Source organism: Sciurus carolinensis, chromosome 16, assembly GCF_902686445.1.
Source record: "Sciurus carolinensis chromosome 16, mSciCar1.2, whole genome shotgun sequence".
Classification (NCBI taxonomy): domain Eukaryota; kingdom Metazoa; phylum Chordata; class Mammalia; order Rodentia; family Sciuridae; genus Sciurus; species Sciurus carolinensis.
In genome coordinates, this window is record NC_062228.1 from 42,408,029 (window position 1) to 42,420,370 (window position 12,342).

Here is a 12,342-nt window from a genome sequence, read left to right on the forward strand (position 1 = left end):
CTTGGCTTGGAGTAAATTTGTGATAGAAATTTCGTATTTTAAAAGATGCTAAGCTAATGTGTCTTAGAAATGTCTATAATAAGCAGTTGTATTCCTCTAGCCATAGCCATTAGAAAATTGTACACATGGGACTGGGGATATAGCTCAGTTGGTAGAGTGCTTGTCTCATAAGCACAAGGCCCTGGGTTCAAATCCCCAGCACCACAAAAAAAAAAAAAAAAAAGAAAGAAAGAAAAGAAAATTGTACATAAACTAAAAACCAGAAATGTTTGGATAAATGTTGTCCTCGTTAATGCTTACTAATTTGTGTTTATAAAAACTCTTTTGCTAACTATTTTTCTTCTAGCTGCACGAAACCATGTTAATAGGATGTGTCTGGCAGCTGATGTTCCTCTTATTGAGAGTGGGACTGCTGGTTATCTTGGACAAGTAACTACTATCAAAAAGGTAAAGAAAATTTTTGTGTTTCACTTTTCAAATGTTTATTTGAGACCTTAGGGAGGGAAGAAATAAACTTTGGAGCCTGGTATAGTGTGCACACCTATAATCCCAGCTACTTGAGAGACTGAGGCAGGAGAAATGCAGGTTCAAGCCCCAGTTCAGAAACTTAGAGAGACTCTGTCTCAAAAAAGTATAAAAGTCTGGGGATATAGAGCACCTCTGGGTTCAGTCCCCAATACTAAAAAAAAGGAGAAAATAAATAAACTTTAGGTTTATATACTGTAAGCAGGTCAGCATCCAAGATGAAAGGATTTTTGTGCCACATAAACTTAAGATGATGCTTAAGGCTGTGGGTTCAATCCCCCCTCAAATTAGGATACTATAAAATGTACCCCAAAAGACTGTGGGCAGAAAGATCTTTTGGCTCTGTTCTACTTTGTTTCATTTAACTATGTATTTAAATCCTTAGACTTAAAGTATAATAAACTTACTGTAAACAATTCTTAGTCATGAGACTACACCTTGTGCTACAGTTGATAAATGCTAAACCAGCCTAAAAGTTACCTTTTGGACTTGGGATATGGCCTAATGGTAAAGCTTGTGCTTATTATCAATCCCCATCACTAAGTACTAAAAGAGTTACTTTTTGTCTTAAGGAATCTGGATGTGGAGATCTGAAGAGAACTGTTTTGGGTTTATTTGTAAAATATTTCAAACACTTAAAACTAAAGAATAATAGAGCAAATACCTGTGTGCTTATAATCTACTTTTATAAACTCCCCACACATTGCTCTTCAGATCTCTTCTAGTTATTTTAAGGAGTTAAACATAAATACATTTGAAGAATTATTGGGTAGATTTTGAAACTATGAAAAGGAAATGCCAGGCTCAGTTGATGCATGCCTGTAATCGTAGCTACTTTGGGAGGCTGAGGTAGGAGGATTACAAGTTTGAAGCTAGCCTCAGCAACATAAGGGAGACTGTCTCAGAAAAAAGGTAAAGGATTGGGGACATAGCTCAGTGGTAAAGTGCTCCTGCATTCACTAATTACACTGTATTTAAAATTTGTTGGATTTTAGCTGGGCACAGTGGCATAGGCCTGTATTACCAGCTACTCAGGAGACTGAGGCAGGAAGATCACACAAGTTCACAAGTTCAAGGCCAACCTTGATAACTTACTGTGATCCTGTCCCACAATAAAATAAAAAGGGTTGGGGATATAGGTCATTGATGGAGTGCCCCTTGATTCAGTCTCTAGTACCATACACGTACACACACACACACACACACACACACACACGCAAAGGAAGGGAAGAAAAGAAGAAAGATTTGCAGATTTCATCTGGTTTTTTTTTTTTTTTTTTTTTTTTGGCAGTTAACGGTATAAATTGTTGGTATTTAATTGATTTTAAGTATTAAATAGTACCATTGGAAGCTTACTCATCGTTCTACAAAGATGATTGTATGTGTTAGTGTGTATTAAATTTATTTGACCGAATAAAGGTTTTCAGTGTCTGTTCATAGATCAAGGCAGTAGTTCTGTTTTTTTCCACTGTGATTGTAGCTCTTCCTTTAAGGAAAGAATGTTGCAAGGTCAAGGGCACAAGAAATAGTGTGAGAAAAATTCTGAATTTGCTATAAGTTGTATTAAAACAGTATTTTCTGGTATTGGTTCTTTAACCTATATTAGAAATATATTACTTACCTCATTGCTGTGCTCCTGAGACACCAGTGTGCATTATAAGACTGAGGTTAAGAATTGCTGAGAATGAATAAAAATAATTCGTTAGATGGTTTTGGAAAATTGCCTCTGGTTCCATAGACTACGTGTATGGCGTAGATTCTGAACATTTAAATTTAAAGGTGCACCAACAAAAACAAACAAATAAGCAAAATTTGGTAATACCTAGGATTTTTCCATGATTCTAGGTATCTCTTTTTTTTTTTTTTTTTTTTTTTTTTTTTTTTTCGGTGGTACAGGAGATTGAACCCAGGGCCTTGCGCATGCGAGGCAGGCACTCTACCAACTGAGCTATATCCCCAGCCCTCTAGGTATCTCTTAATTACTTTTAATATGCATACTTTTTATGAGATTTTAAGGGTATGATTATGAATAATAATGCATTTTCACCTTTGGACTGTTGTCTTGGAAAGCTGTTTATCTTTTTGGTAGTTTCTCTTGTTTAATACAATCAATGTTACATTGAGGTGGAATAATTTTTGTTTGTTTTGGTGTAGGTAATGTTCATTGGGCCAGGAGTCAGAGGAACCCTGGCTTATTCTCAGCTGTGACTGTGGTTGATTTAATTAACTTTTGTATTAAGAGATTCTTTATCTGTAAAATGATGATTTTGGAGTCGATAATATTTTACAGTTTCCTAGACAGCATAAACCTGTGTGGAATGTAGGTGATGGAATGGAGTGTTTATAATGTTGAAAAACCACCATTGAAATAAATATCTTTTTCATGTCCTGATTTTGTAGGGTGTGACTGAATGTTATGAATGCCATCCTAAGCCAACCCAGAGAACTTTTCCTGGCTGTACAATTCGTAACACACCTTCAGAACCTATTCATTGCATCGTTTGGGCAAAGTATTTGTTCAAGTAAGAGAATATAAATATTTCTGGACATAACTTTTTAGTACTGATGATGGAAAATGAGATCTTTTTTTTTTAAATAGCTTACAGAGATTGTACTTATGGTTAAATATGGTGAAGGGATACTTCAGTAGCTTTCCTGTGGTATTTTGTGGGTTAAATTAAATTCAGACAGCATTCATTGCATGCCATAGACAATTTAGGAAGCTTAGTCTGATATTGGAGACAGGCACATAACTAAATAAATACAAATAAGTATATTTGGAAATATGAAAACATACTTATAAATAACCCATTGGTTGAAAAGGAAATTACAATGAAGTTAAAACTTTATGGGGCCGGGGCTATAGCTCAGTGGTAGAGGACTTGCCTAGCATGCACAAGGCTCTGAGTTCCATCGCTAGGACCACAAAACAAACAACTTTGTAATGATAGTGGAAAATATTACCCTGAAAATCAGTAGGAGTCATAGAACATAGTAGTTGAAAGAAAAGTTATAGGCTTACATATGTGAAGAAAGGTTGAACAATAAATGACCTAACAGTACAATTGAAGTGAGAATGAACCACGGAATAAACTAAAATAATTACAAAATGAAAAATGTAGGATATAGTTGAAATAAGAGCATTAAAACCTTAAGAGGTTTCATTATGAAATAGGAAGGAACAGAATTTCAACACAGATTAGATTGATATTAGGAAAGAAGGATGATAAAAGAAGACCACATTAATACATTGACAATTTTAATGGTCTAGATAAATTAATTTTTAAAACCTTACAAAACTGACTTAAAATGAAAATAGTGAATAAAGCATACCTTGGATAAATTTAATAGCATGTTCTGAATAATACATCAAACCTATGTTACTTTACAGATGAATTCCATTGCATTTGCAAGGAATATATCATACCAGTTTGGGGTAAATAGGCTGAAGGAAATTTTTTTTTTTTTTTTTTTTTTGGGTGCTGGGAATCGAACCCAGGGCCTTGTGCTTACAAGGCAAGCACTCTACCAACTGAGCTATCTCCCCAGCCCCGAAGGAAATTTTTTTAAAGGGTGTACTACTTAGTTCATGTTATGGAGCTATCATGTCTTTTGTTGTTGGGGGATGGAGGTACTCTATCTTTGAACTCTATCTCCAGCCAGGAACTATCATGTCTTTCATACCAAAAGCAGTCAGAGCCATTATGGTATAAGAAAAACAAAATTGCAAGATCGCCTCATATAATAAATGCAAAAATCTGCCTAAGGCCATACCACCCTGAAGGCAAGGAATCTGATCTGATTTTGGGAGATCAGCAGGGTTGAACCTGGTTAGTACTTTGATGGGAGTTGCAAAATTTTTTTACAAAAATTAGCATTTCATTATAGAATTGTAAAACAAAGTATGCTGTAACAAAGTGTACTTAAGAATGCAAACATGGATTAACACTAAAAGTCCATAAATGTCATTGACTTCTTTAAAAAATTAGAGAAATTGTATTATTTTCATAGATAAAGGAAGAGCATTTGGTAAAATTTATCAAATGCCTTCTCAGGACAGAAATTCTTAGTAAAATGGCAGACTAGAACTATCTCACCTGATAAAGAATATCTTGTAGAAACCTATAGCAAACATTGTCTGTGTTTTTATTTTTATTTTTTATAGTGCTGGGGATCTAACCCAGGATCTTGTACATGCTAAGCAAGCTTTCTACCTGATAGCTGCATCCCTGGCCCATGTCTTTAATTTTTTATTAAGGAACAACATATATAAGAAACTCAGAAAAGTGTACATATATAAGAAATATAGATCTGATAAATTTTCACTAAAAATAAACTTTACAGGCATGATGGTGAATACCTGTAATCCTAGCTACTCCTGAGATTGAGGAAGGAGGATCATAATATTTGAGGCCAATCTCAGCAACATAGCAAGACTGTCTCAAAAACAAAACAATACAAAAAAAAATTCTAATTTTGCTTGGCAGTTGTTTTTAGAGCCACTTCAGATTTATAGAAAAGTGAGAAGATAGTATGGAGTTCCAAAGTATCCTCATACCTCATTCCCCCATTAGTGTTTTATACTAGTACTATTTGTATAAAGTAACAGTTAGAAACCAGTATTGAGCTGGGCATGGTGGCACACACCTGTGATCCCAGTGGCTTGGAAGACTGAGGCAGGAGGATTGGGAGTTCAAAGCCAGTCTCAGCAACTCGGCAAGACCCTGTTTCTAATAAAACATATAAAAAAAAGAACTGGGGATAATGACTCAATGGTTAAGCACCTCAGGGTTCAATCCCTGGTACCAAAAAAAGACAAAAAATAAGACTTGTATTGATAGCATTATTAACTAAAAGTCCCTTATTTTTTAGATTTCCTTAGTTGGTTTTTTTTTTTTTTAATCTAATATTCTTTTCTAAAATCCCATCCAGGCTACCACATTACAATTAGTTTTCATGTCTTTTTAGACTCCTTGACTGTGACAGTGTCTTAAATTTCCCTTGTTTTTGATGACCTTCACAGTTTGAGGAATTCTGGTCAGGTACTTTGTTGGATGCCATACTATTGGAATTTGTCTGGTGTTTTCCTCATGGGATTATGGGTTTTGGGGAGAGATCAGTGATGAAGTGCAATTTTTAAAAAAATTTTGATTCATTATACACACATGGGGTACAACTGTTGTTTCTGACTGTACACAAAGTAGAGTTGCACCATTTACGTAGTCATACATGTACATAGGGTAATGATGTTTGTCCCCCATCCCCTCCCCACCCCTCCTTTTCCTCTATACAATCCATCCTTCCTCCATTCTTGCCTCCCTCCCACCCCTTGTTATGTATCATCATCCATGAAATACAGTTTTTATCTCATTATAGCAGGGAGCATATGCTATCAATATGGTTGATGACTGTTGATATTGGCCTTGGTAGCCTTGCTGTCAGTTTTGCCCTCTGTAATTTTTTTTTCTTCCCTTTTCCATATTGTACTGTACATTTTGTTTTTATTTTCTTTCTTTATTTTTGGTAATGAAGGTTGAACCCAGGGGAGTTTAACCACTGAGCCACATCCTCAACCCTTTTTATTTCTTGAGACAGGGTCTCACTAAGTTGCTGAGACTGGCTTTTTTTTTTTTTTTTTAATGGTGCTGGGGTTTGAACTCAGCACCTGATGCATGCTAGGCAAACACCCTGCTAACTGAGCTATATCCCCAGCCCCTGAGGCTGGCTTTGAACTTGCAGTTCTCCTGCCTCAGCCTCTGGATTTGCTGGGATTACAAGGATTGTATCACTGTTCCTGGCTGTACTGTATATTTTAGAAGGAGGTCACTGGGCAGCCCATTTCTAAGGAGTATAGTACCTTCTGCCTCTTTGAGGAAAGTATATACCTACCTAAATTATTTGGAGTTGTTCTGCTTGGTAAATTTGTGTCCCATCTGCAAACACTCCCCCTCCCCCACCGCAGAGTTGGGAATCAAACCCAAGACCCTGTGTGTGCAAGCATTTTATCACTGAGCAAGCTACATTCCCCAGATTCCCCAGTCACTCTCCCCCTCCTTTTATTTTTTTTTTTTAATTATTATTTTGAGACAGGGTTTCACTATGTTGCCCAGGCTATTCTGAAACTTGTGGGCTCAAGTGGTCCTCCTACCTTAGACTCCTGAGTAGTTGGGGCTACAGACCTGTGCCACCTTTCATGGCTCTTCACCCCCTTAATTCATTATTTTTTTCAGTCATGTATATCTATGCGAACTCATTGACATTGAATGTATTTTTTACTTTGGATTGTAATCCAGTAGTACTTTATTTTGTTACTCAAGTAGTTCTAGCTTTGGCTCTTGGGAGATATTTCAGTTGGCTCTGAGCTCTTTTGACATACCCTCATCGATGTGTGGTTATTTTGAGTAGTTCCTTACTTTCTGGCTGTACAAGTTGTTTCAGACACATTTTATGTTTCCTGTCCCTAGAATAAACCTTTTCTCTTGAACCCTAATTCCTTTATTGTCCAATGGTTTTATAAAATGAAGTCTGTGTGTGTAGGCATGCTACTAGGGTGTCGTTTTAGACCCTTTTAACTGTTAGAGCAGAAATAAATGCAGAAATAAATGTTTATACAAATCTGTGAAGGTATCTATTTCTGTTTCTAACATCTCTCACTATTTTAAGCTAAACATAAGTTTGTGTTAAACTATAGTCCATTACTACATGAATTATTTTAGCATCTCTGTGTATGCATAAATCCCACTCAGATTCTTAAAAACCTTACTCCCACATTTGCCATCCTTGTTTTTAATGTAAACCTTCCTTTTGTTTTAAAAATGTTTTGAAGTGAGGGTCAAGATAAGGATGCCCATTACTGCTGCTTCATTTGGTATAAGAATTGAGAAAGGAACTGGGGTATATAGTTCACTGGTAAAGTGTTTGCCTGGTATGCATGATACACTGGGTTCAATCCCCAGCACTGAAAAAAAGAATTGGGGAGCCATACATAGTGATGCATACCTGCTATCCCAGCCATCCCAGAGATTGAGGTAGGAGAATCCCTTGCATCCAGGAATTTGAGACCAGCCTGGGTAACATAGGAAGACCCTGTCTCAGAGGAAGGAAAGGAAAACAAACTGGTCATTCGCATACAATCTGGTTAGTTGCCTACATAGAAAACTAAAGAATCTAGAGACAAATTATTAGAAATGACAGTTCAGCAATTGAGCCAACTGGAAGATTAATATGAAAACAACTAACTGTATTTCTATATGTAACATCAGGTATTTAGAAAATGTAATTTAAAAGTAGATAAACTAATCTTGGTGTGATAGCACTCTCTGTAGTTCCAGCTACTCAGGAGGATGAAACAGAAGGACCACTTGAGAAGAGGAGTTCCAGGTCAACTTGGGCAATTAAGTGAGACCTCATCACAAACAAAAAAATAGAGAACTATAAACATATAACTAACCATAAAAGATAATTAAATATAAAAACAGGGGCTGGGGTTGTGGCTCAGTGGTAGAGCGCTTGCCTGGCATGTGTGAGACACTGGGTTCGATTCTCAGCACCACATATAAATAAATAAAAAAAAATAAAGACTCATCAACAACTTAAAACATTAAATAAATAAATAAATAAATATAAAAACATAAAACAGGATGAAGTACTTGAGAATGAATCTCAAGATATATAAGGCCCAATATAGTAAATAAATGACTGTTGGAAAATAAAAGGAAGTAACAGTGAAAGGAGAAAAACCAGGCACAGTGACACACACCTGTTATCTCAGCAACTTAGTGAGACTGTTCTCAAAATAAAATATAAAAAAAAGAGACTGAGATTGTGACTCAGTGGAGGGCACCTCTGGGTTTAGTTCCTAGTACCACACCAAAGGAAAGAGAGAGACTGAGTCTGAATTGGAAGTCCCAACATTGTCAGTGTCATTTCTTTCCAAATTATAGATTCAGTGCATTGCCAATTAAAATCTCATCAGGGATTTTATTGAAACTTATTTAGCTGATTCTAAAATGCCTGTGGGGTAGTGGGATGTATGTAGCTCAGTGGTAGGTAGTATGCATGCTTAGCATGTGCACAGCCCTGAGTTGAGTCCCCAGCACACACATACATACGTACTTAAATACGCACACACACACACACACACATACATAAATCATGTGCAACTGAGCAAGGTGGCAAACGTTGTAATCCCAGCAGTTCAGGAGCCTGAGGTAGGAGGATAACAAATCAAGTCTAGCCCTAAGCAACTTAGTGACACCCTGTCTCAAAAAATAAAAAAGGACTGGGGATATGTTCCTGGATTCAATTCCCAGTACCAATTAAATAAATAAATGGATTGGTTGATCATAAGTGAAGGAAAAGAACCTAAGGAGCCAAAACATTCCCAGGGAAGAATAAGTTAAGTGATTTGCTGTAACAGATGTCATGATTCAATGTAAACTAAAAATAATTAGTATGTCCTGGTACAGGGATAAACAGGTCATTGTGACAGACTATAGATTTCATGACAGTCTATTTTACACATATATGTGTGTGTATATTTAGACACACACATGTACATATACATATACGTCACACACACACACATGTATATATAATTGGAGCTGAAAGAATGGATTAAATAAAAGGTAGGAAAGTTGGTATCCTTGTGGGATAATTTTTTATTTCCTAAGTTAAACAATTATTAAAATTAAGTCTAGGTGTATTAGGCAAAGCTTTAAACCTTATAACATAGGAGGACATCTTTATCCTTAGGATTAGGGAACAATTTTCTTAAGGCAAAAGTTATTCATAGTGAAAGAAAAGATTGTACTTTTCAAATTCATTAAATATTTCTTGTCAAAAGACATTACATGATGTATTAAATAACAGGCCATTGTGTAGGAAAAAAGATTTGTGACAGTCAGCTGAATACTCTGGAATAAGAGAAAGATGTAAAAGGAAGAAAAAGAAAAAGGTAATTAGACAAAACTACAACAGGCATTTTTCACTTAAAGGGAAATCCAAACCAGCAACACATAAGTGAAGATGTGTTTAACCTACAGCTAATGCACAAACTTAGACGCACAGCTAGATACATTTTATACTTTCTATTTGACAAAGTATTAAGTCTTGAGCTTGATGTGAATCAATTAAGAACTCCTAAACCACCAGTGTTGGAGTTAAATTGATTCAACCAAAGGGCATTTTCTTGTAAAATGAATCAGAAGCTTTAAGATTACAGTATTTTTGTACAAAGGATTTTTGTAAGATAACTTTTTAAGTCATATCCTTGAGGAAAGATTGAAAAGTTTTATATTCATAAAAGTTACTAAACAGGTTTTAGGATAACTTGATTATTAAAGGAGGATCTCAGGTTAATAATTTTTTTCTTAAGACTGTGCAGCACTAAAGATACATAATACCTCTAAAAAAAGACCTTCACTGCTAAATTTCCCCACCTACAACATAATGTTGAACAGCTGGATGCTGTGCACTTAAAAAATGTTATTCTTCTGTTAAAATGGTATCTGAAGAAGGGATATAAAAGCTATTCACTTGTTTTCTTTTATCTTAACATTGGAATGAGTAGAGCATAGATGATAGGAGTGGATGTAAATCCACTAGAATTTGGCCATATTTGTGTTGTGGCTAATGTTAGCATGCAAACTGTTCAAACAGATTGCTTCAGTACTCAGGTTTATGGAGTATAATTCACCCATTGTTCACTTTTTTTCCCCCCATTGTTCACTCTTTATCCCTGCTACACATTAAATATCCTGAATTAGAGGTTTGTGACAGAAGTAGGAAAAATAGCTACATTTGCTCAGAATTTCTTGATGTTCATAAATATTTACTGCTCTTAAATTAACAGCCAATTGTTTGGGGAAGAAGATGCTGATCAGGAAGTGTCACCTGACAGAGCTGACCCTGAAGCTGCATGTAAGTGAATGATTTCACACGTTTTCTTACTGTGGCTACTGTCGTCTGTTTTGTTAATTTGATATTGGTAGCTTAAGAGAAAAAAGTAATAGTTCTTGATATGTTCTTAAAATGTGTTGTTTCCATTTTAAAAGTGTTTATTTAAAGGGTACTTCCATTTTCTGGTGAGAAAATCAGGATAGAGGGAAGTATATAATAGAATTAGGAGTTGTTCCCAGAGCTGATGAGAGGCGCATTCTTTGAACTATTATACATGTGGCCTTCAAAGGAGGCACAAAAAGATGCTAATAACTATTTTATTTTCCTTTCTCCTTGAACTTAGAATGTGTTGCTTTTGAGTGACTTTTGTGAGTGACATTTTTTTCCCCCACATGTGAGTAAGAGCTCAGTTTTACATTGAAAATAAAATGCTGCTATTTTATAGGGGAACCAACAGAAGCTGAAGCCAGAGCCCGAGCATCTAATGAAGATGGTGATATTAAACGTATTTCCACAAAGGAGTGGGCAAAATCAACTGGATATGATCCAGTTAAACTTTTTACCAAGGTTAGGTTTACTTTTCTTCTTGTTTTTTTAACCCATTAACCATATCCCCAGTCCTTTTCATATTTTATTTTGAGACAAGGTCTCACTGACATGCTTAGTTGCTGCAACTGACCACCTCCTGTTTCATTCTCTTGAGTTGCTGGGATTATAGGAATGTGCCACTGTGCCTAGTAGGTTTACCTTTTTTATATTCATGGGTAGAGTTTTAATCTGACAGTGTTTGTTTTAAAGAAGTACTTAAAATTGAATTAAACTTTTTTGTATGTATCTGCTAATGTCTTAACAAAATGACTGATGTAGTCAGCATATGCAAGTTTGGAAATTTTAGTGCCTATACCAAATACCATTGTAGTATCTCTACATGAACTAAATATAGAGGCTTGCTTCTATCCCTCTTTTTTGTCTTCTTTTGCTTTCACAGAAGTTGGTTTTCTTTGTAAACAATTATGGCACCTGCTATTGCTCATCTTCACTTTTATCCCTTTCCTGCTCAGATCTTCTGTTAGCAGTTTTTAGGACTGACATGTCCTAAAACCCCTTGAATCCTAAATTGCTTATTCTTCATCAGTTTATGTAAATAATGTAATATGCAGGATAGTTGTAGAAAAATCTACATCTAAATTGGATCTGCCTAAGTATTGCTCAGCTAGGTCTTTAGTTCTGGTTTAAATTTTTTATTTTTTTTTTCTTTGACTGCCAAGTAAATTTTTATCAAGTATACACTTGAAACATTCTCAGTTTTTCTTAATTGTCTAATTGTCTAATGTACTCTTGCTACCCTAAGGACATAGTCTTAACCTTAAAATAAGAGGATTGTAGCCATTGGACCTAATTTACCTACCTGTTGAGAATATCCCACTTTACTGCAGGCTCTGCTCTCTTTATGCTCATGTGGAAGAGAAACTTCTTTTGGTAAAGGTTAACAGAGGGTATTTTTCTTTCCCTTTGTACCTTGTTCTTCTTTTTTCTTTTTTCTTTTTTCCCATGCTTGTCATTTTTTAAAAATCTTCCAAAAATTTTTTTCATACATGTATATAGGATAATAATGTCTGTCTCATTCTACTGTCCTTCCCATCCCCACCCGCCCCACCCCTCCCCTCACTCCCCTTACTCCCCTTACTCCCCTCACTCCCCTCTGCATATTCCAAAGTTGGTTCATTCTCCCTATCCATCCCCACTATGGATCAGCACCTGCTGATCAGAGAAAACATTCAACCTTTGGTTCTTTGGGATTGGCTTATTTTACTTATGATATTCTCTGGTTCCATCCATTTACCTGCAAATACCATAATTTCATTCTTTAAGGCTGAGTAATATTCCATTGTGTATATGTACCACATTTTCTTTATT

General features: G+C 35.7%; 1 protein-coding gene across 1 annotated transcript in view; it reads left to right on the forward strand.

The window, feature by feature from the left end:
* The window catches only part of Uba2 (ubiquitin like modifier activating enzyme 2), a 44,254-nt gene that overhangs the window by 9,876 nt on the left and 22,036 nt on the right, over nt 1–12,342 (forward strand). Inside the window, exons 5-8 of the mRNA XM_047527800.1 lie at nt 347–447; nt 2,926–3,047; nt 10,379–10,446; nt 10,871–10,992. Coding sequence (XP_047383756.1) covers nt 347–447; nt 2,926–3,047; nt 10,379–10,446; nt 10,871–10,992 — 413 coding nt within the window. The remainder of the gene's footprint in view (nt 1–346; nt 448–2,925; nt 3,048–10,378; nt 10,447–10,870; nt 10,993–12,342) is intronic.